We start from the raw sequence: 26,252 nt of genomic DNA on the forward strand, positions 1-26,252 counted from the left end.
GGAAGTGGATAGGATGAGGACGAGAATGAGGATAGGATGAGGACGAGAATGAGGATGAGGATAGGATGGGGATGAGGATGAGGAAGAGGACGAGGATAGGATGAGGACGAGAATGAGGAAGAGGATGAGGATAAGGATAGGATGAGGACGAGAATGAGTATGAGGATAGGATGAGGAGGAGGATGAGTGTTGTGCAATGACTCATATCTCTAGATAACAGCAATACAAGTTATGGGCTTGGGCTGATGTAAAGGGGTTGGGGTAGAGGGCTATATATATTGATGTTATGTAAACCTAATGTAACAAGGAGAAGAATAGTAAAACACTAATCCTTATTCTCTAATAATATATAGTGGTAGCCGCTCAACGCTCCCGGGGACGTAGGCACAATTGGCCGAACCTCGTTACCAAATCTCTTGTGTTATTCTCTTGTCTCTATACTCTTTACTATTTGATTGTTCGCTTGTTCCCAACACTTCCTATTTGAGGGGAGCACCGATCTAAAACCCAACCACTTGTAAATTCGTTGGCACACCAGGTAAGAGAAATTGCAAGAAAAAACATGCTTCACTGATTCATCTTGATCATTATATCAATTATACCTTAAATACTTGTCATTAACATTCATACCTTGAGTCACTAAGTTTAGTTTACATGAGAGTCTATCCAGCATGATCCTCCAAGCAAGTGTCATGGTTTTTAAAGGTGCCTCAAATTTCCAAACGAAGAGATTCATCTTTCTATCCTTTATTCCTGTGTCACTTTTTTGCCAGATAATTATGTAAGCTAATTTAATTGTATATGTGTTAGACACATCATGAATCCAACTCTTATGATCTTCTGCCTCCTCCTCCTCCTGCTTCATGGTTGTAGGGCTTATCAGATTCACCAACTCCTCTATTCTAATTTTCTAGGATATCTCCTTCAGGGTATATTGCAATTCCAAACACCCTCTACCCGAAGTCCTTTACCTTAACTGAAACGCAGCAAAACTAAAAATAGACTATCATCCCTATCCTATTGAGTTTCGGGCAACATAGACCTATTTGTCCTTTAGTGTTATATATATAATAATAATTTTATAATTTGATATTTATTATATAAATCAGGTTTGAGTTACGTTCGGGGTTTTAATATCACTTATACCAAAACTAGAAAACAAACCCAAATTTTCAAATTAGGGAAAACCCAAATTCAAACCCAATCAGGCAAGTACGTACAGGTTCTGGCTAGGTTGTCAACCCTATTGAAGAACAAATACTCCAACAATTTATTTATGCAACATAGCAGCACTAGAGTTGAATAATGAACCTTCTATTAAGGGTGAGTAGGATTTGACTCTATTCGGTCACCCAATTTGGTTCGGTCATAATCGAACCCTAATATGATTGAGTTTCATCGGGCTTAGGGTCAGGTTCGAGTTAAAAAATAGATTGAGTCAATATTTATGGTCGGGCAGGGACACACATGATACAGACCGACCTGCCCTATTATCCCTCATTCGTCATGTGTATAGTGTTTTAATTATGTATGGAGTAATCACTTCTCTTTGACACATAGTATTATTGATTATATAAATTTTCATCCTATATACATATATGTAAATACTAAGAATATATTTATATATATATATGAGTAAATTACACTAACGTCGCCGAGTTATAGTGAAATTACACAAGCAACCCTCTATTTTTGTACCTAAAAACCATCCTTATTTATTATATACATATATTACACTAACTACCAACACATGAAAAATAAGTGTGATCTTTTAAACAAAAAGGATTGTGAATGTAATTAAGTTAAACAAAATATAACATATTGTCAAGACAAGTCCAAATAATGTAAGAGTCAACGTCTCATCAATTTTGCTAGTTCGTTACAAAATACATTAATAAATCTAAGGAGATATTGTTTAAATAACACTTCTACCATATTGTATCGAACCAAAAATAATGAAGAGATATTGAATCATATGCTATTTGGATTTGTCTGAGCAATATATTATATTTTGTTTGACTTAATTACATTTTTCACATTTTTGTTTGTTTGAAAGATTACACTTATATCATTTACAGGCTTACAGCGATAATCAGTGTAATGTATGTAAATAAGTTTGGGAGTTTATGTAGGTATTGAAAATGAATGAGTGTTTTATGTAATTTCACTAAAATTCAGGGGATGTGAGTGTAATTTAATATATATATATATATATATATATATAAATATATGGAGGAGATATTTGTTTACACTCAAGTTAAGTTACACTAATTATATTCAATCTCAATTATTTATTTTCTTAAATCTAATGAATCAAATGTGTGAAACTTAAAAGTTATTTAAGATTTCTCTTTCTCTCTTATCATTTATTTCACTCACTCATTTGGTTCTTTGTATTTAAGAAAATGATTGGCTGAGATTGAGTGTAACTAGAGTGTAAATGGATCTCTCATATTACTTTTTTTGTTACATTTTATTACTTTTTGTTATTAAGATTTTATTTTATTTTATTTTATTTATATGACAATATTTAATTGGTCTGAGACAAAGAAATGAAATATCATTTAGAATATGCGATCTCCCTCCCTCCCAATTACCTAGAAGGGTAGATCACTCTACAAATCATGATTGTAACCACCCAACTAATCATGGACCCCTAATTCCTAAAGAAAGCTAGCAAATTAGTATTGGATGAATTTTTGTGATGTTAATTGGACAATGATCTCCATGGAAGGAAGTCAATCACATGAGCATGTGCCATATATGCGCCTTAATTGATCTCTTTGTAACTCACTCAATTGTGTTGAAATATGAGATTCATATCCCATACTTTCATATTGATATACATTCTTTCTTCTATTATTAATTGGTTTTTATGATATTGGTTAGATAATTGTGTTTTTGTTTAGTATTTATGAGATAGAGATAGATGTAATCTACATTTTTCAAAAAATACACATACTTTAAGATTATCTTTGAAAAAACAATTGCAACACAGATGTATTTTTTATTTTAAAAATCACATATATGACTCAACGTTGACCTTATATGTTTTTTTTTAAATTTAAATAGAAGACATGCTTTTTTTGTAAATTTAAATAGAAGACATACATTACCTTAAATTGGAATGCAATGAATGAGTAAATGATATATTGGTAGAGTCATTTATCACCTATAAACTGTTGACTAAGAATTGCCTTGTGGTGTCCTAATGTCATAGTGTGTGATTGTGGTGTGGATGCAAGTATGGCCTTCAATCTAAAAAGAGCATCTTATTGCCTAGGTCCGCAATTCGAATAGCAAGAATAGTTAAAGAGAGCTTTGAATTAGGTTTAAGTAATGTGAGATGGTTTGTGATGGGTGATGATGACACAGTATTTTTCCCAGACAACCTAGTTACTGTTTTGTCTAAATATGATCATAATCAAATGTACTATGTTGGTGGAAATTCTGAGAGTGTGGAACAAGATTTGATACATTTTTATACTATGGCTTATGGTGGTGGTGGTTTTGCTATTAGTTACCCTTTAGCAAAAGAGCTTGTGAATATTTTGGATGGTTGCATTGATAGGTATTCACAATTTTATGGTTCTGATCAGAAGATTCAAAGTTGTATTAGTGAGATTGGTGTTCAACTTACGAAAGAGCTTGGTTTTCATCAGGTATTTATTTTTGGATGAGTTTTCTTATCTTATCTCTATCTCCTATATATTCAAATTCAAACCCTAGAGTTTATAAAAAATAAAAATAATGGTTTAAAATTTGAAACTAATATTGCAATTAGAGTTTCAACTATTGAATCTCCAAAATTATCATTGGGTGCAAGTGTGATTATAAAGTTTTTTACCTCCTTTATCATCGTGAGTTCGTCACAATAAAATTAATTGTCTTAAATATTTTTTAAATTCTGAAAATAACATCTATTTAAGTTGATAAGCTATTTTGAATTTATTATTAATGTAGTTGTTATTAATTTTTAATTTCAGGTTGATATACGTGGAAACCCGTATGGCCTACTGGCATCGCATCCAATTGCACCATTGGTATCATTGCACCACTTGGACTATGTCGATCCAATTTTCCCAAACATAACTCGGGTTGACTCAATCGAAAAATTAGTCACATCATATAAATCGGATCCAGGTCGGACCTTACAACATAGTTTTTGTTACGATCTTAATCGAAATTGGTCAATATCAATATCTTGGGGATATAGTTTAGAGTTATATTCATATTTATTAACGGCCAAGGACCTTGAAACGGGGTTTAGGACATTCAAGACATGGCGTAGTTGGCAAGATGAGCCGTTTACTTTTAATACCCGACCAGTTAGTAATGACCCATGTGAAATGCCACTTGTATATTTCATGGATCGGGTTGAAAATGTGGGTGGGTCAATGACCCGGTCAAGGTATAAAAGATATGTTGACTATTTTGGAAAAGAATGTGAGAAAAACAAGCAGGCTTTAGCTGTTCAATACGTCGACGTTTCAGCATCTCATATTTTGCCACACTTTTGGAAAAAGGTATTTTGCATTTTGGTTTTAGCAATAGAATATTTTTTGTTTATGCATGTAAATCACTTTTTGAAATTATATTAAAATAGATAAAATTATAGTTATTAAAAAATGATTAACATGATATCTTTTCCCCAAAAATTTCTCTTAAAGCTTACATGGAATTTTGGTTACTTTTTTTGTCAAATTTTGGTTCTATCTTTGTTGTTTTCCACTTTGCCCGTTGATAGAATCTATTTTTCAAATTAATTGAGTTTGATTTTTTTTTCCAAATAATTAATGGATACATTTTATAAAATAAGTAAGGTTTACACGTTCCATAGATATTATATAGCATGTATGTTAGCAAATATTTAATTATTGTTATTTCGGGAATATTATTTTAATGTTAGATTGTGTGTAGTGATAGTGAATACACAAACATACTACTTGCAAATGAAATATTAATTAACATATAAAGATTTAATATTCAATCAGCACTAAATATTTAGCAACTAATTTTCAAATAAAATTTTACAAGCATACTACTTGCAAATGAAATATATAATATAGTGATTTGTGCTATTTTATTATTTATCTATTTTGGTGTTTTATCTTTTTTCATGTTATTTTAAATCTTTTGATTTTTATATTATTTTTTTCTCACAATATTATTTTTCTCTCATATTTCCCCATTTCATTTTAATTTAGTTTCTAATGTTATTAAATGAGTATTTAAGTCATATTGTATTAAAATTCATAATCACTCAATAATTTGTAACTGTAACAATAAACATCAGAGCATAATATTTCATAGACCGACAGTATAAAGATTTATGCATAGTCAATGTATTAATCTCCTTCATTGAGATTTTTTTTTTAAAGTCAATGATTAGAAATGAACGGTGAATGACTCAGTAACAGTGTAAAAAACTCTTACACTTACGAATATATATATATATATATATATATATATATATTCGTAAGTGTAAGAGTTTTTTACACTGTTACTGAGTCATTCACCGTTCATTTCTAATCATTGACTTTAAAAAAAAAATCTCAATGAAGGAGATTAATACATTGACTATGCATAAATCTTTATACTGTCGGTCTATGAAATATTATGCTCTGATGTTTATTGTTACAGTTACAAATTATTGAGTGATTATGAATTTTAATACAATATGACTTAAATACTCATTTAATAACATTAGAAACTAAATTAAAATGAAATGGGGAAATATGAGAGAAAAATAATATTGTGAGAAAAAAATAATATAAAAATCAAAAGATTTAAAATAACATGAAAAAAGATAAAACACCAAAATAGATAAATAATAAAATAGCACAAATCACTATATTATATATTTCATTTGCAAGTAGTATGCTTGTAAAATTTTATTTGAAAATTAGTTGCTAAATATTTAGTGCTGATTGAATATTAAATCTTTATATGTTAATTAATATTTCATTTGCAAGTAGTATGTTTGTGTATTCACTATCACTACACACAATCTAACATTAAAATAATATTCCCGAAATAACAATAATTAAATATTTGCTAACATACATGCTATATAATATCTATGGAACGTGTAAACCTTACTTATTTTATAAAATGTATCCATTAATTATTTGGAAAAAAAAATCAAACTCAATTAATTTGAAAAATAGATTCTATCAACGGGCAAAGTGGAAAACAACAAAGATAGAACCAAAATTTGACAAAAAAAGTAACCAAAATTCCATGTAAGCTTTAAGAGAAATTTTTGGGGAAAAGATATCATGTTAATCATTTTTTAATAACTATAATTTTATCTATTTTAATATAATTTCAAAAAGTGATTTACATGCATAAACAAAAAATATTCTATTGCTAAAACCAAAATGCAAAATACCTTTTTCCAAAAGTGTGGCAAAATATGAGATGCTGAAACGTCGACGTATTGAACAGCTAAAGCCTGCTTGTTTTTCTCACATTCTTTTCCAAAATAGTCAACATATCTTTTATACCTTGACCGGGTCATTGACCCACCCACATTTTCAACCCGATCCATGAAATATACAAGTGGCATTTCACATGGGTCATTACTAACTGGTCGGGTATTAAAAGTAAACGGCTCATCTTGCCAACTACGCCATGTCTTGAATGTCCTAAACCCCGTTTCAAGGTCCTTGGCCGTTAATAAATATGAATATAACTCTAAACTATATCCCCAAGATATTGATATTGACCAATTTCGATTAAGATCGTAACAAAAACTATGTTGTAAGGTCCGACCTGGATCCGATTTATATGATGTGACTAATTTTTCGATTGAGTCAACCCGAGTTATGTTTGGGAAAATTGGATCGACATAGTCCAAGTGGTGCAATGATACCAATGGTGCAATTGGATGCGATGCCAGTAGGCCATACGGGTTTCCACGTATATCAACCTGAAATTAAAAATTAATAACAACTACATTAATAATAAATTCAAAATAGCTTATCAACTTAAATAGATGTTATTTTCAGAATTTAAAAAATATTTAAGACAATTAATTTTATTGTGACGAACTCACGATGATAAAGGAGGTAAAAAACTTTATAATCACACTTGCACCCAATGATAATTTTGGAGATTCAATAGTTGAAACTCTAATTGCAATATTAGTTTCAAATTTTAAACCATTATTTTTATTTTTTATAAACTCTAGGGTTTGAATTTGAATATATAGGAGATAGAGATAAGATAAGAAAACTCATCCAAAAATAAATACCTGATGAAAACCAAGCTCTTTCGTAAGTTGAACACCAATCTCACTAATACAACTTTGAATCTTCTGATCAGAACCATAAAATTGTGAATACCTATCAATGCAACCATCCAAAATATTCACAAGCTCTTTTGCTAAAGGGTAACTAATAGCAAAACCACCACCACCATAAGCCATAGTATAAAAATGTATCAAATCTTGTTCCACACTCTCAGAATTTCCACCAACATAGTACATTTGATTATGATCATATTTAGACAAAACAGTAACTAGGTTGTCTGGGAAAAATACTGTGTCATCATCACCCATCACAAACCATCTCACATTACTTAAACCTAATTCAAAGCTCTCTTTAACTATTCTTGCTATTCGAATTGCGGACCTAGAACCATACCAACATGTGTACTTAAACGATGAGGTGTCACTCGAGACCATGTAGGGTGGGGAAGTTCCCGGCCATGTTTGGTTCTCGTCTGGCTCTTTTTCGAGCCAGACGAAACCCCTGGTGGCATCTGGCTGCCACCAGAGCTCGGTGTAGTAACGCCGAGTATCCCAGGTGGTAGTAGAGCCTCCAATTCCAAATAGAATATGAGAGATATTGGTGGGTTCTTCTAGCTCATAGTTGATGATGTTGGTTCTTGTTGTTGTCGTTGTTGTTGTTTGGCGTTGGAAAATGTTTTGGTGGAAGGTTGTAATTGAATTTGTGGGGTTATAGTAATGATTTGATAAGGAAGGGTAGAAGAAAAGGGTTACAAGGAAGAAAGTTGAAATGGTGAGACCACCTTTGAGGAAAAGAGAAACTAGGTCATTGGGTTTGATAGTGAGGAAGAGAAAGGTTTTGTTTGTATTGTTGAGAGAATCTCCTAAAGGGGGAGAAGACATTTGAAATTTGGAATGAAATGAAATTTGGAAAGTGATGTGAGGAATGAGAAACTTTGAGAATTGGAATAAAAGGGTTTGGTTTATAGTGTTAATATTTTTGAGTAGTTAGTGGCTTGAACGTTTTCCTTCATTATGGGTGAGAGCAATGGAATATGGATGCCTACTCCTTCTATTATATCAATTCTTAAGATTGGGAATCTTATCGAAATTAGTATTTGAAAGTTAATTCATAAAAAAAGTATCTTGAAATGTCAAATAATTAAATAAGATAAACATTGTCTATTGGTATCTAATTAAATGCCATTTATATGAAAGAAGTCGAAGTTTTTCCCTTAAATATAGGTTCTTGATTTGATTAGAGTTTTTCCCTAAAAGAAGTCGAAGTTTTTGGCCATGTTTTAGTCGTCACGTTGGTGAGTTTATGATGGGTATCATTTTTTTATTTATATAATTGGTTGGTTGGTTCATCTTGTGTGGGAGAGAGAGTAGGTATGGAAGCATCATGTATTTTAAGCTAAAATAGATATACAATGTGAATGTAGTCCTAATCCATTAGTTTCATATATTTTTTTTTATAGTGGATAAGGTTATGTGTGTATTTTTTGTTAAATTATGTAATGTAAAGTTTAAAATAATTTGCCTAAATAGTGTAATTTAATCCATGTTATTAAAGAAAAATATAGAAATAAGGTGTAAAAAATAAAACTAATAAACAAGTATATAGTAAAAAATAAAGCATAAATACATAATGAGTTTTTACTTTTTAATACATTAAGATTTCTAAAGATATAAGAAATTAGAACATAAAAAAAATGTAAAGGAGAGTTTTTTTCTTCTTCATATTTACCATTATAGTTACTCAACATTAAATAACTTGCCTGATTTCCAAAGTTTTGCTTTGTTTTCAGGATCACTATCATTTATATTTATTCCAGAAAAAATTCAAATTTTCAATTGATTCATGGACCAAGAATTAAATAAATGAGATTTTAGAGATAATAAATCAATAATATGAAGGGAGAATTTTAAGAGAAATATAAAAAAGTAATTAAAGTAGAGAGAGAAATTAATTGAATTGGTAAACTTTTAAACAGTTTCGTTTATAAAAGTTATTAAAAAAACTACAAATTTATTTCTACTACCTAATTTTAAGTATTTTCTTAATCTCGAGGAATGAGTCAAAAGTAACTTATAATAAGAGATAATCGAAGTAATTTGCTTGTTATTTTATAAATTTTTATTAAAATCCCACATTGTTCTCCTAATTTTTTTTGACACTTAATTCTTTAATTAATTCATAGTTTAAAAATATGAAAGTATGGTTATTTAATGAGGCTAAAAATGAGAAATATCTTTAGACTAAGCCCTCACAATATAAAAGTACTAAAGTTTTGAAGGAAAAAAGAAAACCCAAAACTACATAAGTATGGTTGTTTAATTTGTTATTGTTTTATTAGTTATTATTTGAATCGATTTTATTTTATTATTCAATTTTTGCTTATATAATAAATTGTTTGGACTGACTCCTATTTTGATTTTGTCTGATATTTATCATCCTAAATTTAATTTCTACGTATATTTGAATTAAGAGAGTTTTATACTATTTAGGATTTAGTTATTTTTATTTTATTTATTTATAGTTTGTATTTATCTTGTTAGCTATAATTTTGACTATTATTATCGTATTATTTGGAACAATTTTCACCTATATAATAAACTGTTTTTGACTAACTCGTATTTGAATTTTACATATCTTTATTATCCTAAACTTGATTGATACTCTCTCAAACTTTTATTTTCTCTCCTCTGTTGTGTTTTACACAAACTAATAAGTACATACTTTTTGGCTTTGGTGTTATTTTGGTCTTTCACTTATAGGTATTCCATAAAATGAAAACATAGAGTCCTTAAAAGAGAGTTCCTTCTTACAAAAGGAATTAATAAAATACGGAAGTTTTTGCCTTTATTCTATGAGAGTTTATGTAAATTCAGCTAGTTATGTGTAATTAGAATTGGGATTTTTCTTCATTGTTCTAAAATAATGGTTAAGTATCTAGAATTACAATTTTTTATTGAATAATAAATATTATCTATTATTTTTAAATGATTCATTCCTCAAGATGGATTTTACGTTTTTAGATTTGGATATATTCCAAGAGATTTATTACTTTTATTGAAACATATATTAGGAGATATGAATTTGTTAATTATGATTTATCGTAGATCTATCCTAAAAATCGATTTACCAGAAAATAATGAGACATGTTATTTTGTACCATTACCTTTTAAGGTGTATAGGTAATAATCCAAATATGCTCTATCATTCAAACGTTCGGATATATGTTATTTTTCGTTCCTAAATAAGACTAATATTGTTGGTTTTCGATTCCTTCAAAATATTCCAGGTAATAGTCCAAAACGCCTACAATACCTTATATTGACACTCTCTTTGATCCCAAATTAAATTCATAATAAACTTATTTATGCTCTAGGATTAGGATCAAGACCAAACGACAAGTGTGCAACATAAGACCTATAATTGAAGGAGATGTCAAATATTTTTACAGATTTATAAATAATTGTATCTCTATATATTAAATATGTCATTGTTTTTGTTGTTTTTAAATTTTGTTGTGTTGTTAATTATTATATTCTACGTATAAATTCGTTCAATATTTTGTTAGTTATAATGATTATTATTTTATATTACCATATAGTTATTCGTAATTGAAATAAGGGACCAATTTACCGTAATAAAAGTATGAGACCATTTAATATTCATTCAGAAGATGATCATATAAAAAAATATTGGACTCACGTCTTCAATAAGTAACAAAAATCGAGTCTGGAGACAAAATATATCTTGCATTCTAATAATTTATATGAGATCAATCTTTTTGTTCAAAATTTATTGTAAAAATATTATATAATTAAATTGTGAGCATAAAATATATCATGTACCAGGATATAAGTTATCTCCTCGAACTATTAAAACTATGACATGTGTACTATTTTTTTTAGTTTTTAGAAATATTTTTTAAGAAAATGATTAAATAGAATATATTTATCTCCTAATATAAAGATATATTTTAATGGTTGGAGGATACAACTTATCTATAATATAATTATAATGCTTCAATTGGGGTTGAATTAATGACTATCTCAACTTGTTTGTTAAAGAAATTACTAAAATTGAAAGTTATTGTGGCATCTATATTAGAAAAAATAGAGAACAATAAAATCCATCAAACATTTGTAATTAGTCTTACCGTATCAGGATTGAGAAACACACAATCTTTTGATTCATTCTTCATCTTCTTCTACATATGAGAAACATATAATATAAATATTTTTATTTTAAGCAAAGGTGCAATTACACCCCACATATATTGATTAACAAGAACATTATAAGAGGGAAGAGTCAAATAGAGAATCTATAGTTCGGAACAAGTTTTAGAACTAATACCAAAACTAGCTAGCCGATCAACACAAGCATTTCTCTCTGTTTATATATATGTGTTATGAAACAATCCATATACTCCATCAGAGTTTTGCACAATCTTCATTTGTTCAACAACTTCCAAGGAACATTGACAGCTCCATTAAAAATCCGAATTACCAACATCGAGTCACACTCCAATCATATTGAATGCCAACCATTTTTATGAGCAAATTCAATAGCCACTAAAGTTGTGTTCATTTCAGCAAATAAGACATCTTAAATCTCAAAGTAATAACTAATAAGCAAAACAACCCATGAAGTCATTATTGTGGTCTCTGTAGATAGCCCTTCCTCCTGCTTGACCAGGGGCTTCATGAGCAGCTCCATCAGAATTGATTTTGATCCTGCCCATGGAAGGAGGATTCCGAATAACTTCAACAATATTTGGAGCTTTCATGTATTTTATGGCCACATTTAGAGCTTTGAGAATTGAAAAATCCTACAAACACGAGGTGACACAAGAATTGGATGTGTTTCCAGATAGGGAGATAACCACTTTAATCCTAGCAATTGCTTGATGGAGCAGAATATTTCTGTCCTCAAACCTAATTGCAGGACTCCACTTTCTTTTGCAAGCCAAAAGAATGTTGGATATGGAGGATGTGTCTAAATGAGTTGTGTCGCGTCCCGATTTTTGGTTGGACGACCTTATTAGAGTCGTTACTATATTTTCTCTAGTAAAAAATATAGAAAAATCCGTTGGCCTAATCGCATTGGGCCTTGGACTTTGATATCTAGGTTCAGGAGTCGATTACAGACTAGGGAAGGTATTAGCACCCTAACTGCCCATTTGAACAGTACCTTTAATATATTGCATGAATTATTAATTATATGTCTACCAAAAAAAGAAAAATATTTTATTTTATTATTATGTCTAACAAGATATGATCTTGGTCCTATGTATCTCCTTTATAAGAATCAAGACTACATAGTTCTTTGGGTAGAAAAAAGTTTGTTGGTTGGGTTGATTTTATTTCTTAAAAGAAGTAACGTTTAAATTATTATCTTTTTTTAAAACGAGTTAAGCATAACCCTTACGACCGATATCACCTCACATATTAAAGTGGATTAAGAAATTCTAATTTTTTTGTTTTTTTATTTAAAAAAAAATCTTTTTAGGACGTGGAAATATAATTAATCATATTAATTATAAGGAAGTGAAGTGTAACCCTTACGTCTGATACCGCATAATACCTTGAAACCATGGTAATGTGATTTAAAATTTTTTAGAAATACATTAATTATATGGCTTATCATTATCAAATTTTATTATACAACAGATGAAAAAGGGTAGAGGTAATAAATTAAAAATTAGATGATGTAAGAAATTGAACTTACATGTGCACATCAATCAACATCTATTAATTGTGAATAAAGATCCACGACAGGAGAGAATGTCTAGACCAACTTAACACATCCATGTATGCATTGGTTCTATGTAATTCCAATGGTTTAACAACTATTCCTAAGGCTCAATGAGAGTATACAATTTTTTGTGTTGGTAGATGATGGTTGTGGTTTTTGGTTATGTGGGTTTAGTGAGATAATTTTGGATTGTTATGTGAAAGATAATGTCGACGATAAAAAAAATTGATGAATGAATTTTTTGGTTGAGAGGATTGTTGTGTGATGTGGAAGGTTATACTTTTTCGGATGATTTTTTATGGATGATATTGTGCTTTTTGAGATGTTGAGAATTTGAATGAATTTTGTTCAATGATTTTTTGGGTTATGGGGTATAAGAGATTTTTGAGGTTGTTGTGGATGGTAAGTATGAGTACTTTTGGGATTCCTTTTTGTGTGCACCTCCTTCTTTTCTAAGAGTGTGACCTTCTCTTCTTATAGCTACCTACGCCAGAATAGCCAAATAACAGCGCTTAAAATTGTCATTTAACAACATTTTTATGGCACTTTCTATGTGAGCGCAATAGTACATAAGGTTATATTTAACAATGTTTTTTGTAGCGCTGTAGAAAATAGACATTTAACATCGCTCACCGAAGGCAAGTGCTATTAAATGTCTATTTTCTAAATAAGACAATATCTCTCTTAGACATTCTATCAAACACATGACAAGCATGTCTAACTCAATAGATTTGTTAAATCACCAACGACTTCAACTAATTCAACCTTAATAAATTCCAATATTATAAAATAACATATGAGTAATGAAATCTTACGAAAATTGTTCATTCTTTCTTCTTCAATGTTCACCATAGCCAAAAACCTAGAACACCATAGCTGAATAACTTCACAACAAATAAAGATCACACTATTAATGAAGAGAAAACTAAATGAGCTAAAATATGATAGCGATTTATCTTATGTTTGAAAAGAAAAACAAAAAATCGATAACTTCACCATAGCTATATAACTTCACAACAATTAAAGATCATACTATTAGTGAAGAGAGAAATAAATGAGCTAATAAGATAATGATTTACCTTATACTTGAAGAGAAAAACCAAAAATCGATAACTTGCTTGAAGAGAGGAACTAAAAACAAAAGAGAGAAAAAAAATCTTATGGAAAAGAAGAAGAAAAATAAGAGAAATAATAAACTGAGTGGTGATATGTATTATTGTGTAAGGTTTTGTTTTTGAATTTGAAAAGATTCTTGTTCACTAAAACAAGCGTTAAAGGTACGACCTTTAACAATGCTTCTTCAATAAGTGATGTTAAAGATAACACATTTAACAATATTTTCTTCAATTAGCGCTGTTAAATATAATACCTTTAACAACGCTTATTGAAGAAGTGTTGTTAAATATATGAAGTATGACATTTAACAGCGCTTGCTTAAATAATAAGCGTTGTTAAAGATAACACATTTAACATTGCCTTCTTGAATAAGTGATGTTAAAGATAACACATTTAACAATGCTTATTGAAAAAGTGTTGTTAAATATATGAAGTATGACATTTAACAACGCTTGCGTCAATAAGCGTAGTTAAAGATAATACCTTTTACATCGTTTTCTTCAATAAGTGTTGTTAATTCTCTTCCACTTTATATTTAACAGCGTTCAACACATAAGCGTTGTTAAATAGACGTTGTTAAATATCAATTCTGGCGTAGTGCTAGGACATGTGAAAAAATATGGAAGAAGATGACCACCCATTAATTCATAGGACAAGATCAATGAAAATTTGATTTTTTTTCTTAATAATTCTCAATTAGGAGTTGATTTCCATCACTACTTAATGATAATTTTCGCATATGACTGAATTTGATACACACTCTATTAATCAAGGCCACAATTAGTAATTAAAATGTGATTCAATCACTCTTTAGTGCAATCTTGTTAATGCCTAGTCAATTTGCTAACTAACTTTCAATGCAAGATTTACACATTAAAATAATCTAACCAAAAAAGTAATTTTTGTTATTATGATCTTTAAAATTTAAATTTTAAAATTTAATAAACATTAATTTGCATTTAAATATTTTTTTTGTTTTCTTGGACACTTAAATGTTATTTAGAACATGACCAAACAATTTTTGAGAAATCTAAAATAATTTTTTGACTCTAAAAAAGTTAGATTTGGGTTCAACTTTCATTAAAACCTTAAAAAAGTTTTATCTTTGTAGGATCGTAAAATATATTTTCTCATACATGCAAATTATTGAATTTTGTCATAGTAAACATTTTTTAAGGAATTGATTCTAGCTAATAAGTGACAATTAAGTCACTTAAAAATCAATTTTGAATTTTCTTGAAATAAAAAACGAAAAATGGATTAAATATAAGTAATCATGAAGTTATTGATTATCCATTAAATACTCTTTTCAAAATTCCTTTTTTATTTTTTTGAAACAATTTTGTGAGGAAAATGAAATAAACTACATTAAATGTTAATGCATTCATTAAAAACCCTTTTTGAAATTCAAATTGACATTTTATGTGTTTGGTCATTAAGACAAAAAAAATACTTTTATTTGTTATACTTTTTTTGAAAAGGTAATTTGGGTCTGACAAAATTGAGCATTAACAAATTGCAAAAGTACAAGTTATCCAATTCCAGATGGTTTTAGCAAAAGGATAGATGAAAAAAAGATATTCAAAAGTATTCACACTAACCCTAGAAAGGTTACACCTAGAGGCCAAATGACAACCTCTTATTTACAAATTCTCATATGTGGGCATTATACTCTTCATCAATCTCCAAACAGTAAATGATTTAGAGGGAGGGATTGAGGTAGACCATAAAATTTTACACCAATTCATAGTGGGAGAAACATAGATGATGCTATTAAAAGCATCTCTTAGAGTTAACTGACTATCATTAGACTGTTGCCAGATTAACTTATCTTTGCTATTAAAGATAAAGGTTTTTGATATTTGCGCAACAATTTGAGGGAACTTGTCAACTAACTTCTTTGGGATGATCCATCTGGAGCTTAAAGTGAAATAAGCTATTGATGCCAACATGCTAGAATGCATCTTCTAAGGTATGTGTAGTAGATCAACCACAAGGCTGGCCAACCAATTATCCTTCCAAAAATTGATGTCATTATCATTTCCAATCAACCATCTAGAGTTAGATATAGCAGGCTGCCAATTGCTTTTGATTCCTAGCCAGGTGGAGGATTTGAAGTATCTGGTAGATGGACTCTAAGATTTACCAAATCTTTTTGTATAGAAGATGGCCCATTCTTGATTAAAAGACAACATATCCCAAGCAAGCTTTAATAGAGCTGCTTGATTAAGCTTCTTGAGGGATCTTACACCCAAACCACCAACTTTAGTAGAGCTACAAACTTGAGCCTAAACAACTATTACTATCTTTCTAACCTTGATATACCTTGACCAAATAAAATTCCTAATGCAGGATTCCAGGTATTTAAGCAATTGAGAGGGTTAAGCATAGATGTGGAAACTATAAACGAACATGCTCAGAATTACTAATTTCACAAGTTCAACTCTTCCCATGATTGATAAAGAGGATCCTTTCCACTTTGAAAGTTTAAGGATGATTCTATCTGCAATGCCCTGGAGGTATTTTTTCCTTGGTTTCCATTTAAAAAGGGGAACACCTAAGTAATTAACAGGAGGGCTGCTAGTAGAGAAGCCTAAATAAACAAATAGATTTGTAACTTTCCTAGTAGTAGCCTTAGCAATGTAGAATTTGCATTTTCTAAGATTCATGTTTTTTCCATAAACCTGAGCATAGTCAAGAATGAGACATTTGAGAGCTAATAGCTCCCTTTTAATTCTTCTATAGAAAATGAGCACATCATCTTCATATAGAACATGGCTAGGAGTAAGCAAATTTTTGGACCTAAAATGGTTTTGATATTCATTTCCTCTAGTAGTTTGGAAATTCCTCTGCTAAGAACATCTTCTACTAAATAGAAAAAAAAGAAGGGATAAGAGATCTCCTTGTCTGACAGCCCTCTTGCAATTAAAAAAACATATGTTCTTGCCATTAATGTTGATTGAAAGCTTTGCAGAATGAAGAATTGTATTAATCAAAGAGATGAATTTATCATTGAAACCAAAGGCCCTTATGGTGTCTAACAAGAAAATTCAGTCCTGAGTGTCAAATGCTTTTTTGTATCAAGCTTGTTTGACATGTTACTACCGAAGGCTTTGTGATCTAACAAATTAATAGCCTCAAAAGCTATACAAATACAATCTTGATTAGCTTTGCCCTTACTGAAACTTCTTTGTTGAGGATAGGCAATTTTGGCTGCAATAGAGGTAAGTCTATCACCAATGACCTTTCTAGTAATATTGAACTGAAAATTAGCTAAGACGATAGGTCTGTAGTCATCTATCATCTCCACATTAGAAGATTTAGGGATCAAAACAACATTGTTTAAGTTAACATTTGGCATCAACCAGACATACTTGAAGAATTGGTTAACAAAATTACAAATGACTCCCCATAATATCCAAAAATTCTGATAGAAGCAACCACCAAACCCATCAAGCCTAGGTGTACCATCTCCATTCATTAAGAAGACAACACCCTTAATTTCCTCCTTAGATGGCTCCTTGGTAAGCATATAGTTATCTGCCCATTAACTAAGTTAGGAATAACAACTCTAATCAGAGAGTTAGGGGAAGTGTTATTTTTAGAACCAAACAAATCTTTGAAGTAACTCAAGGCATGATTGGCAATGTCGTCATGAGAAGTGATAATATTTTCTCCATCCTTTAGTAAATGCATTGATTTGGAAACCTATCTAATTTTAGTAACTCTATGGAAGAAATTAGTGTTCCTGTCTCCACTTATATGCCAATTCATTCTAGATTTCTCTCTCCAGAAATCTTCTTCTATATTAAGAGCTTGAAGCATCTTCCTTTGAGCCACACCTTCTTGATGAAGAAAAGCTTGATCTTGACCAAATGCATTGAGACAGTTTTGGACATAAGTTTAGGTTCCACTATAAAACTTTTTAATTATGGAGAAAATATATAAAAGGAATAACAACCAAACATTTAGCTCATGGAAAATACATGAAATTAACATCTTCGAATAAAACATATGAATATGATTACAAATCAATAATTGATTTAGCATATACTGTAGATATAACACTAATAATGACAGGAAGAATAAAAAAAATATACAAAAAAATATTACAAACCCATATGCTAATGGCATAAAAATAGAAGCAATATTAACATATAAGTTTACATAATACTGTCCCATTATTGAACTAAGAGGATATTATAATTAAGAGTAAAATTCTCCTAGTGATAAATGCTCAAATTATATCAATTTTCCATGTACTTTAAAAAATTACATTTCACAGCAATCACGAGAGATGAAACTGCATTGCACTTTAGTTCTTTTTTTATGTTTTTCATCTCTAAGAGGGTGTGTATAATTTTTTAAAATGGAGTGAAGTGAAATGAAATTTAAGCATTTATCAATGAAGAGAATATAATTTACTCTTATGATTAATCATCTTCAACTAGAACTTGGAACTTGAAAGAAGAGGTAGGTGGGTCTGAAAAAAATAACCCTCTTGCTGATTTTCCAATTGGAATATTGCTATTCAGAAGAACTCTATTGTGCTCAAAGTTGGTGTCTCATGTGGCTCAATACCCAACCTTAGTTCAAGGTCTAATTCTACTTTCTTCCCTTCAATCCTCTGCACAACAACAAATTAAGGCACACTAGTTAGTCTTGTTTATGCTAACAAGTTTGATCAGATTTGTGCACTTTGCTCTCAACATGTAAAGGAAACTAGTTATTTGTTAATCCTAACATGAAGGTTCTCAAATTTTATATGGTTTGGGGTTGTAAATATTGTGGTCCACTACTGCAATATTGTTGTTGCGAGAGTGTCCGCAACCATATTGTGACCACAATTACGACCATATTGAGTTATTTGTCGCAATTACTCTAAACAAAATATAAATACAACTGCAATTTAAAATATGCTATACATAAATGTTTATGTCTGGATGGGAATGTCTTATAAATTATGTCACTTATACATTAAACATAGAGGTTTTTTTCTAAGGGGGAACCAGAAAAGCAGGAATGATGCTATAGCACATGGTAATTTGGTATCTATGGCTGCTAAGAAATGCTGGACCATTGAAGCACAGTTCTCTCATTTTGGTAGCGAATAGCGAATTGGTTCTCTCGTATTAATTTATGGTTCTTTTGTGAGCTAGTTTCCTTTAAGGAACGAATCGAACCAAATTTTTACCTATAGTTTAACTAAAAGAAAAGAAGAATAATTGATAATCTTCACTCACTTACATGAATGAGTTACAAGAAACAATTTTTTTATCCATGAGTATTTCTCCTATGGTGTTGATTCGAACCTACAAGAAGCAACACTAGAAATGACTATGGAGAGAACTATAAAAATCCTACTGAATATACCCTAGCGTACTGGTATTTGATAGGGTACATACCAGCACCCATACTAATGAGAACCACATATCACTAGACTTTGTAAGGTTGATATGATTGACTAAATTAAGGTTAGGTCATGGTCATGTTTTTCATCAAATCTAAACAGCACATGTATTTCTTTCACTTGCTGGTGCATTATGCTGATAGATTATATAGGTTATTTTATTCAGACACAAGTGAAAACATATATAAGGTGTTTCTGTAAATATAGGTTGGAGTGAGTGACCCTTATACTCCCTTCATATAACTTTTGCTTATTAAAGAAAAATGAAGAAAGAGGAGAAAATTCTGAAGTACCAATTACCTTGCCCCTTAGAGGTCCATGATCATTATCTTTGTCACAAAAAGTGAATGGCTTTTTGCAATTTTTTCTGGTGCTCAAATTTGATTCCTCTTCCATATCAGACCCTAACTTAAGCTCAAGGTCCAAATAACCTTTCTTGTCTTCAATCATTTGCATCAAAACACTATCACCTCCCTTTATCTCATTGATAGCAGTTATCATTCCAACAAAAGAAGGAATATATTGAGGAAGGTTTTCAGTACCAATCACCTTTCCCTTTTGTGGTGCATGATCATTATCTTTGTCAAGAACATGCTCATGATCATTATTATTGGTGTTTTTGATTGAGATATCCAAAGAAAGCATGTTTTCTTCATAAGATTGTTTGAGTCTAGCTCTATCTCTTCTATGAGTATTCATATGACCCCCTAATGCTTGTGCATTTGTGAATCCTCTCTTGCAAAAGGAACAACTATAAGATTTAACATGTCCATGACCATGACCATCATTGGTGTTTTGGGTATTGAACTGCATCTTTCACTGGAAACTAGTGAGAAAAAGTAGTAATAAGAGATAAAAATTTGCAAAGAAAAAAACAAGTATATTGTGTGTAGATAAAACTGTGGCCAAGATTGGTTGTGATGGATTTATAATCAGATTGGAAAACAACAGAAGATATGCAAGTACGAGTTTTTTCACTTATTTTATTATGTCAGCCGAATAATATAGTTCACAACTTAGTATAACCCTAAAAGTAATTGAATAAAATATTAGATGCATCTATTTTAATCATTCAATGATTCTACTAGACATCTTTCTTTTAGATTGCATTGAGAGGATAAAATATAATTAATATGATTTTTATCTTGTGATCTTTTAGGCTTTGTGAAAAGGTAAGAACATGTTTTCCATTAGAGTGAAAAGTTATTAATTCAGGTTTTTTCTTATTGTATTACTTTGTGTGTTGCATGCAAATACAATATCTTGTGTTTTTCAAGAGAAACTATCACAAACACACAATTGCAGCTGTCATAAGAAACTTTTGGTAGTTCTCATTTAGTATTTTTTTCTTCTTTTATTAACATTCTCTTTTAGTATATGTAACCAGTAAATTACTTTTTGAAAGGTTTAAAGATATGTGAGTTAATTTATAAACTCATTTTTTTATTGATATAATTTTTCATATTTCGAAAAGTTATAATTGTACATACTCATGAGGAAACTTTTCACCCAAGAAATTCTTAGTTTTCATTTACAATTGTTTTGGTGAAGAACTGCAATATTTTAATAAATGGGAAATCAAATAAAGTGACAAGAGGCATTTATTATCACATCCTTTCTTTTTGAGAGATTGATTTTAATTTTCTATACGGCCTTTTCAAATTTACATTAATAGAAAATTACTAATTAATGAAAATATAAAATTAAGGATTCAAAACAATAAAGGACAGTTTAGTAAAATATTTTACCACTTTAGTTTTTGTGAAACTACTCAAATTAATCTTACAAAAATAATTGGAGTTAGTATAAATTATGGAAAAAAAGGTATATAATATGTGTTGGGTGATATTTAATTATGTTGATAAATCATTAACTTATTTATAACTTACATTTATCTTATTAGTTATTATTTGGTTCGTTATTATCTTATCGTTTGTAATCGATTTTTCCTTTATAATAAATTATTTTGACTCACTCATATTTGAGTTTGACCAATTTTTATCATTCTAGACTTCTATTAAAGCAGTTTCACCCTCCGCGACCTATCTCATCACTATTTTGTTGTTGAGATGTCGAAAGTTCAAAATTTCGATTAGTCAACTTCATTTTTCGTGTCACCTTCTTGCTAATATCTATTCTTTTCTTTCGACTCACAATTTCATACTATATGCAACAATTGTCCAAATAAACAAACGCCAATACAATCCATTTTAACAATTCAATTTCTTCCTTTATTTATATATGGTAAAGTTCACAATGACAATCATTTCGGGTTATATTTTGTCCTAGTGATGAATTATATTAAAAGTGATTTCTTTTCACATCGACAATCAATTCTCATGCTGACTATATTTGTAGTTTACAATACATTTCAACATTTTATATGGAATTCATATATTTATTTGATTACTTTTATTTGTAAATGAATTATTTATAACAAGCTTAAAGTTTATAGCTTGAGGGTTATGTGTTAACTAATATTTAAATTGATAGAACATTATCTTATATATGATTTAATTAGTTTCATTTTATTAACTTATCTTGTTTGTTATTATTTAGGTTGTTATTATCTTATCATTTGTAATGACTTTTGCTTATATAATGAATTGATAGCACTAATATTATTAGAATGTTGTATGTGAGTGATACTAATATTTTTTCCAATGTTCTAATAAATTTTAGCCATGTTATGTTTTAATTTTGAACACTTATCTAGTTATCTTATAACATAGCTGTGACATTAATTCTTATGAGCTTTTGAACTCTAACATATAAAGTTCTTTCAAGGAAGTAATTAACCTCCTTTAAAAAAGGAAAAATAAACCACTTCGTGTGCCACCAACAACCATTTTTGGGTAAATTTAACCATTTTTTTTTGTTTTGTTTAAACCATCTTTCACATACACAATTATTTAATCGATTATGACTATTACTAAGAATTAATCTCTCTATTTAACCCAACTACATTATCATAAACTTGACCTCAAAACCTTAGTCTAAAATTTTATATTATGTGGTTTGTTCGTTGGGAGTTAGAGTCTCTTCAATTAACTAACTTTATAAAATAAAAATTATCTTTAATCTAAGTATTTTAATAGCTTATCTCTTTTGTTTTGTTTCACTGCCACTTGGTAAATTTGATTCTATCCTGTTCATGTAAAAATCTAAAGTACTGTGATAGAACGACAGCTATAGAATTTTAGAAATATTAGGAGACTTCATTTTCAAATTTATCTACTCATATAAGTCGTTAAATGAGATATGCTAAGTTTTTTTTATTTCTAATATTTTGAATTTATGATGATAAATATAATACCCAAACATCAATATATAATGTCCTTAACAAACTTCAATTAATTCCTAAGTCCCAAGCTAACAAAATTGAAAGGAGGGGAAAATGAGAAAATGTATTGAAGGACTTACTAGTTACTAAACTCTTGTATGATACATCATATATGTTATGTTATGATACTTTGACTATTTGCATCTTTCATATGCTCAAAGTAGTGAATTAATGTTAATTATATTCAGATCATATACCCGATCCAAATTAGATCTTGGTTATATGTTTCTAAAAATTTGCTATCTATTTCATACATTTTTGTACAATGATGTATTAATTTTTATACTTGTATTTTTCTTCTCTGTAAGTTATATTTTGGTTGGCACCTTTTGTATGTCTTTAATATAGTTTTGTTTATAAAAAAAAATTTACTTTTTTGTTGTTGGAATTGGCATAATTTGGTTACGTTCAGTGGCAGATCTTAAGTAAAACTTTTGTGGGTGACATTATCTAGAAACTAACTAAAATACTTTAGTCAAGATGAACTGAAAATGATCAAGCTTAAATAGCCTTGGTTGAAAGAGTGGTATAAATTAAAAAAAAAATCTTATTTATTATCTTTGCCACATGTAGAACTGTGACAAAATAAAACAAAACAATAGATTAATTCAATTGCCAAGCTTGGCTTCAAACGTTTTAAAATTTTAGGAAGCTCATGTTTGCAATGCTTTTGAGGGCCATTCTTTGTCTAAGTGAGATATTATTAATATGATAATGTTATATCATAAACTATATTAAAAAATCATCAAAGTAAAGAATGAATCCTCAGAAAGATAACACGTGGTGCTCAAATTTATTAGTATACATTTGTTGCCCACCATGTATATCATTGTGTTATGAATTATGATTGGTTAAAAAAATATTTTTAAGTTAAAATTTTAATTATTAAGTATTTTTTATGATTAATCACAACTCATGACATATACGTATAGAATAATATAAATTGTGGGACAGAGATATGCCCTCCAAATTTATAATACCCGCGGTTTACTTCATAATGTCCTTTTGGAGGTCAATTATTTTTTCAAACAAAATATTTTTATAGTATAAAATCTATACAATGTCAATGTAAAAATATATATAAAGATATTGTATCATCTATTATTCACTTAAATTATTTTTTCTAAAAGTTAATAATAATTAAATATTAATAATAAATAATGAAATGACATTATATAAAACTCATATACCGTTAGTGCATACATATATTATTCTGATATTTTTATTGATAAATATTTGCTAGTATCAAAAGTTAATATTTTTTCCACCTTCTTGGAAGGGATGAAGAGTGCCTACACCTGTGATGCAGGTAGAGTTAATTGTGCAAAAGGTTTACTAGAGTAACATTGGGCCAAATCTTGAGCTGTTAAAGTCTAGAAGCTCATTAGTCCTAGTAAAGTAGATTTCAAGGTTTTTTTTTTTTTTGGCAAATCGTGAAACTACACCCCAAATATATTAATAAGAAGACATGAAACCAAGAGCATTACAATGAAGTGAATCTATAGTTTGGAAGACTCAACTTATTTATGGAGAAATCTTCCAAAAGAAAATTTGGAATAAAGTTCCACCAATTAAAAATCTTATAAAGAAGACCATAATTAACAAAGTTTATCGGCAGAACTATTACCCTCCCTATAAATATGAGTGACAATACAATCCATAGAAGATAATAAAGCTACGCACGTAGTCCATTTGTTTAGAAGCTTCCAAGGAATAATTGCTTTGCCATTAAATATGTTTACTACTAAAGTAGAGTCAGATTCCAATCACACTATGAACCAACCTTTTTTTTTGCGCAAATTGAATAGCCATGATAGCCTAATTAAGCTCAACATAAAGATCATCATGAATACCAAAGAAATAAGCAAAACCACCCATGAATTCCCCTTTGTGGTTTCTGAAAATCCCCCCCCCCCTACAGCATTGCCAGGATTCCCTATAGCAGCTCCATCCATATTGATTTTGATTCTTCCATGAGACGAAGGTTTTCAATTAACTTCCACAATCCTAGAAGCTTTGTTGTAATTTATAGAGATATTCAGGGACCTAAGAATGTGGAAGTCAGGAAGGGAGTTATTAGCATTTAGCTTTGAAATATTCCCAAACGTGGCTATAGCCATCTTGATTTTAGAGATAGCATTTGAGAGGCTAATTTTTGTATCTTGGAAACGATCTTGATTCCTGCAGTACCAGATTGTGCTTATGGTGTGAATAATGCTAGCAGCCATAACCAGATGAAGTTGAGGGCTCCATTGTCTATTACACAAAGATAGAATGCTTGATATAGATGATTTGTCTATCTGGATTGATAAAGTTGCGCCCAACCAATTCCAAATGTTCACAACAAAAGGACAAGTTAGGAATAGGTGATCAAAATTATCATTAGAAGACCTGTGAAGATTGCAAATTGAAGCCAAAGAACAACCTCTCCTTTGAAGATTTTCATATGTAGGAAGTTTTCCATTTTGAAGTCTCCAAGTTGTGAAAGACTTGGAATGAGGGATTGAAGAAGACCAGATTGTTTTGTACCAGTTCATAATAGGAGGATCTACATTTAGCGAGGATGAAGCCTTCTTTAAAGACAACAAATCATCTGTAGAGGACTTCCAGATAAATTTATTAGGACTCAGGAATTTATCAATCTTTTGTATTTTGCAATGGAGTGCAAAAACTAAATGTGTGGCAATTATATAATTCAATTATTCAAACATATGGTTATTTGAGAAGGTTGACCCTTTTTATGATGTTGGGTTTAATTAGGCCTTTGTGTTATCAATTGTATAATTTCCAAATTTTATGTATTTCTAAGTTAATTCTATGTTGTGGAAATGACTCATTTTTCATTGGATTTGACTTTTTTCTCTAGAAAATAGCAATGCAAGTTATGAACTTGTGTTTATTTAAATCAGTTGGGTTAGATTACTATATATTTATGTGTTATATAAACTTAAGGATGATAACAAGCACAATAGTAGCTACCCGATATCCGTTTTGAAATCTCAAAGCGTCACCCGTACCCGTGTGGGTACCTAATGGTGTAAATATTATGTTCGATTTTTAGTATAGTTCAGTGGCCAAACCGAACACAAAGATATGGTTTAGTTCAATTCAATTATCTGTTAATATTATTATAGGAACCAAACCGGTCATTAATGGCTTCTACTTTTTTATAAAAAAATATGCATTAATTGAAAGTTAGGTTCAAACATATTTCATGAGGCATTGTTTATCCATAGAAGGAAAAATACTACTATTATTAAAATCCATAATAAATAACATATATGATACTTAGTCTGACATACAAATTAACATATATATCAATTAGTAACATAAATAATAGTAGCATATATATATCAATACACTTCACAATTAGTTACAT

The 26,252-nt window shown here is 29.7% G+C and overlaps 2 protein-coding genes across 2 annotated transcripts; one reads left to right on the top strand and one right to left on the bottom strand.

Annotated features, from left to right (window-relative positions):
• On the top strand, positions 2,728–4,601 carry LOC109352981. The gene is made up of 3 exons (XM_019595168.1): positions 2,728–2,754; positions 3,246–3,662; positions 3,987–4,601. Exons 1-3 carry the CDS (start codon positions 2,728–2,730, stop codon positions 4,599–4,601), a joined length of 1,059 nt encoding a protein of 352 aa, XP_019450713.1.
• On the bottom strand, positions 5,260–8,192 carry LOC109352982. The gene is made up of 3 exons (XM_019595169.1): positions 7,259–8,192; positions 6,395–6,934; positions 5,260–5,277 (listed from the first exon to the last, which is right to left on the bottom strand). The coding sequence occupies exons 1-3, from the start codon at positions 8,135–8,137 to the stop codon at positions 5,260–5,262; spliced, it is 1,437 nt and encodes a 478-aa protein (XP_019450714.1). The 5' UTR covers positions 8,138–8,192.

Source organism: Lupinus angustifolius, chromosome LG07 (genome assembly GCF_001865875.1).
Source record: "Lupinus angustifolius cultivar Tanjil chromosome LG07, LupAngTanjil_v1.0, whole genome shotgun sequence".
Lineage (NCBI taxonomy): Eukaryota > Viridiplantae > Streptophyta > Magnoliopsida > Fabales > Fabaceae > Lupinus > Lupinus angustifolius.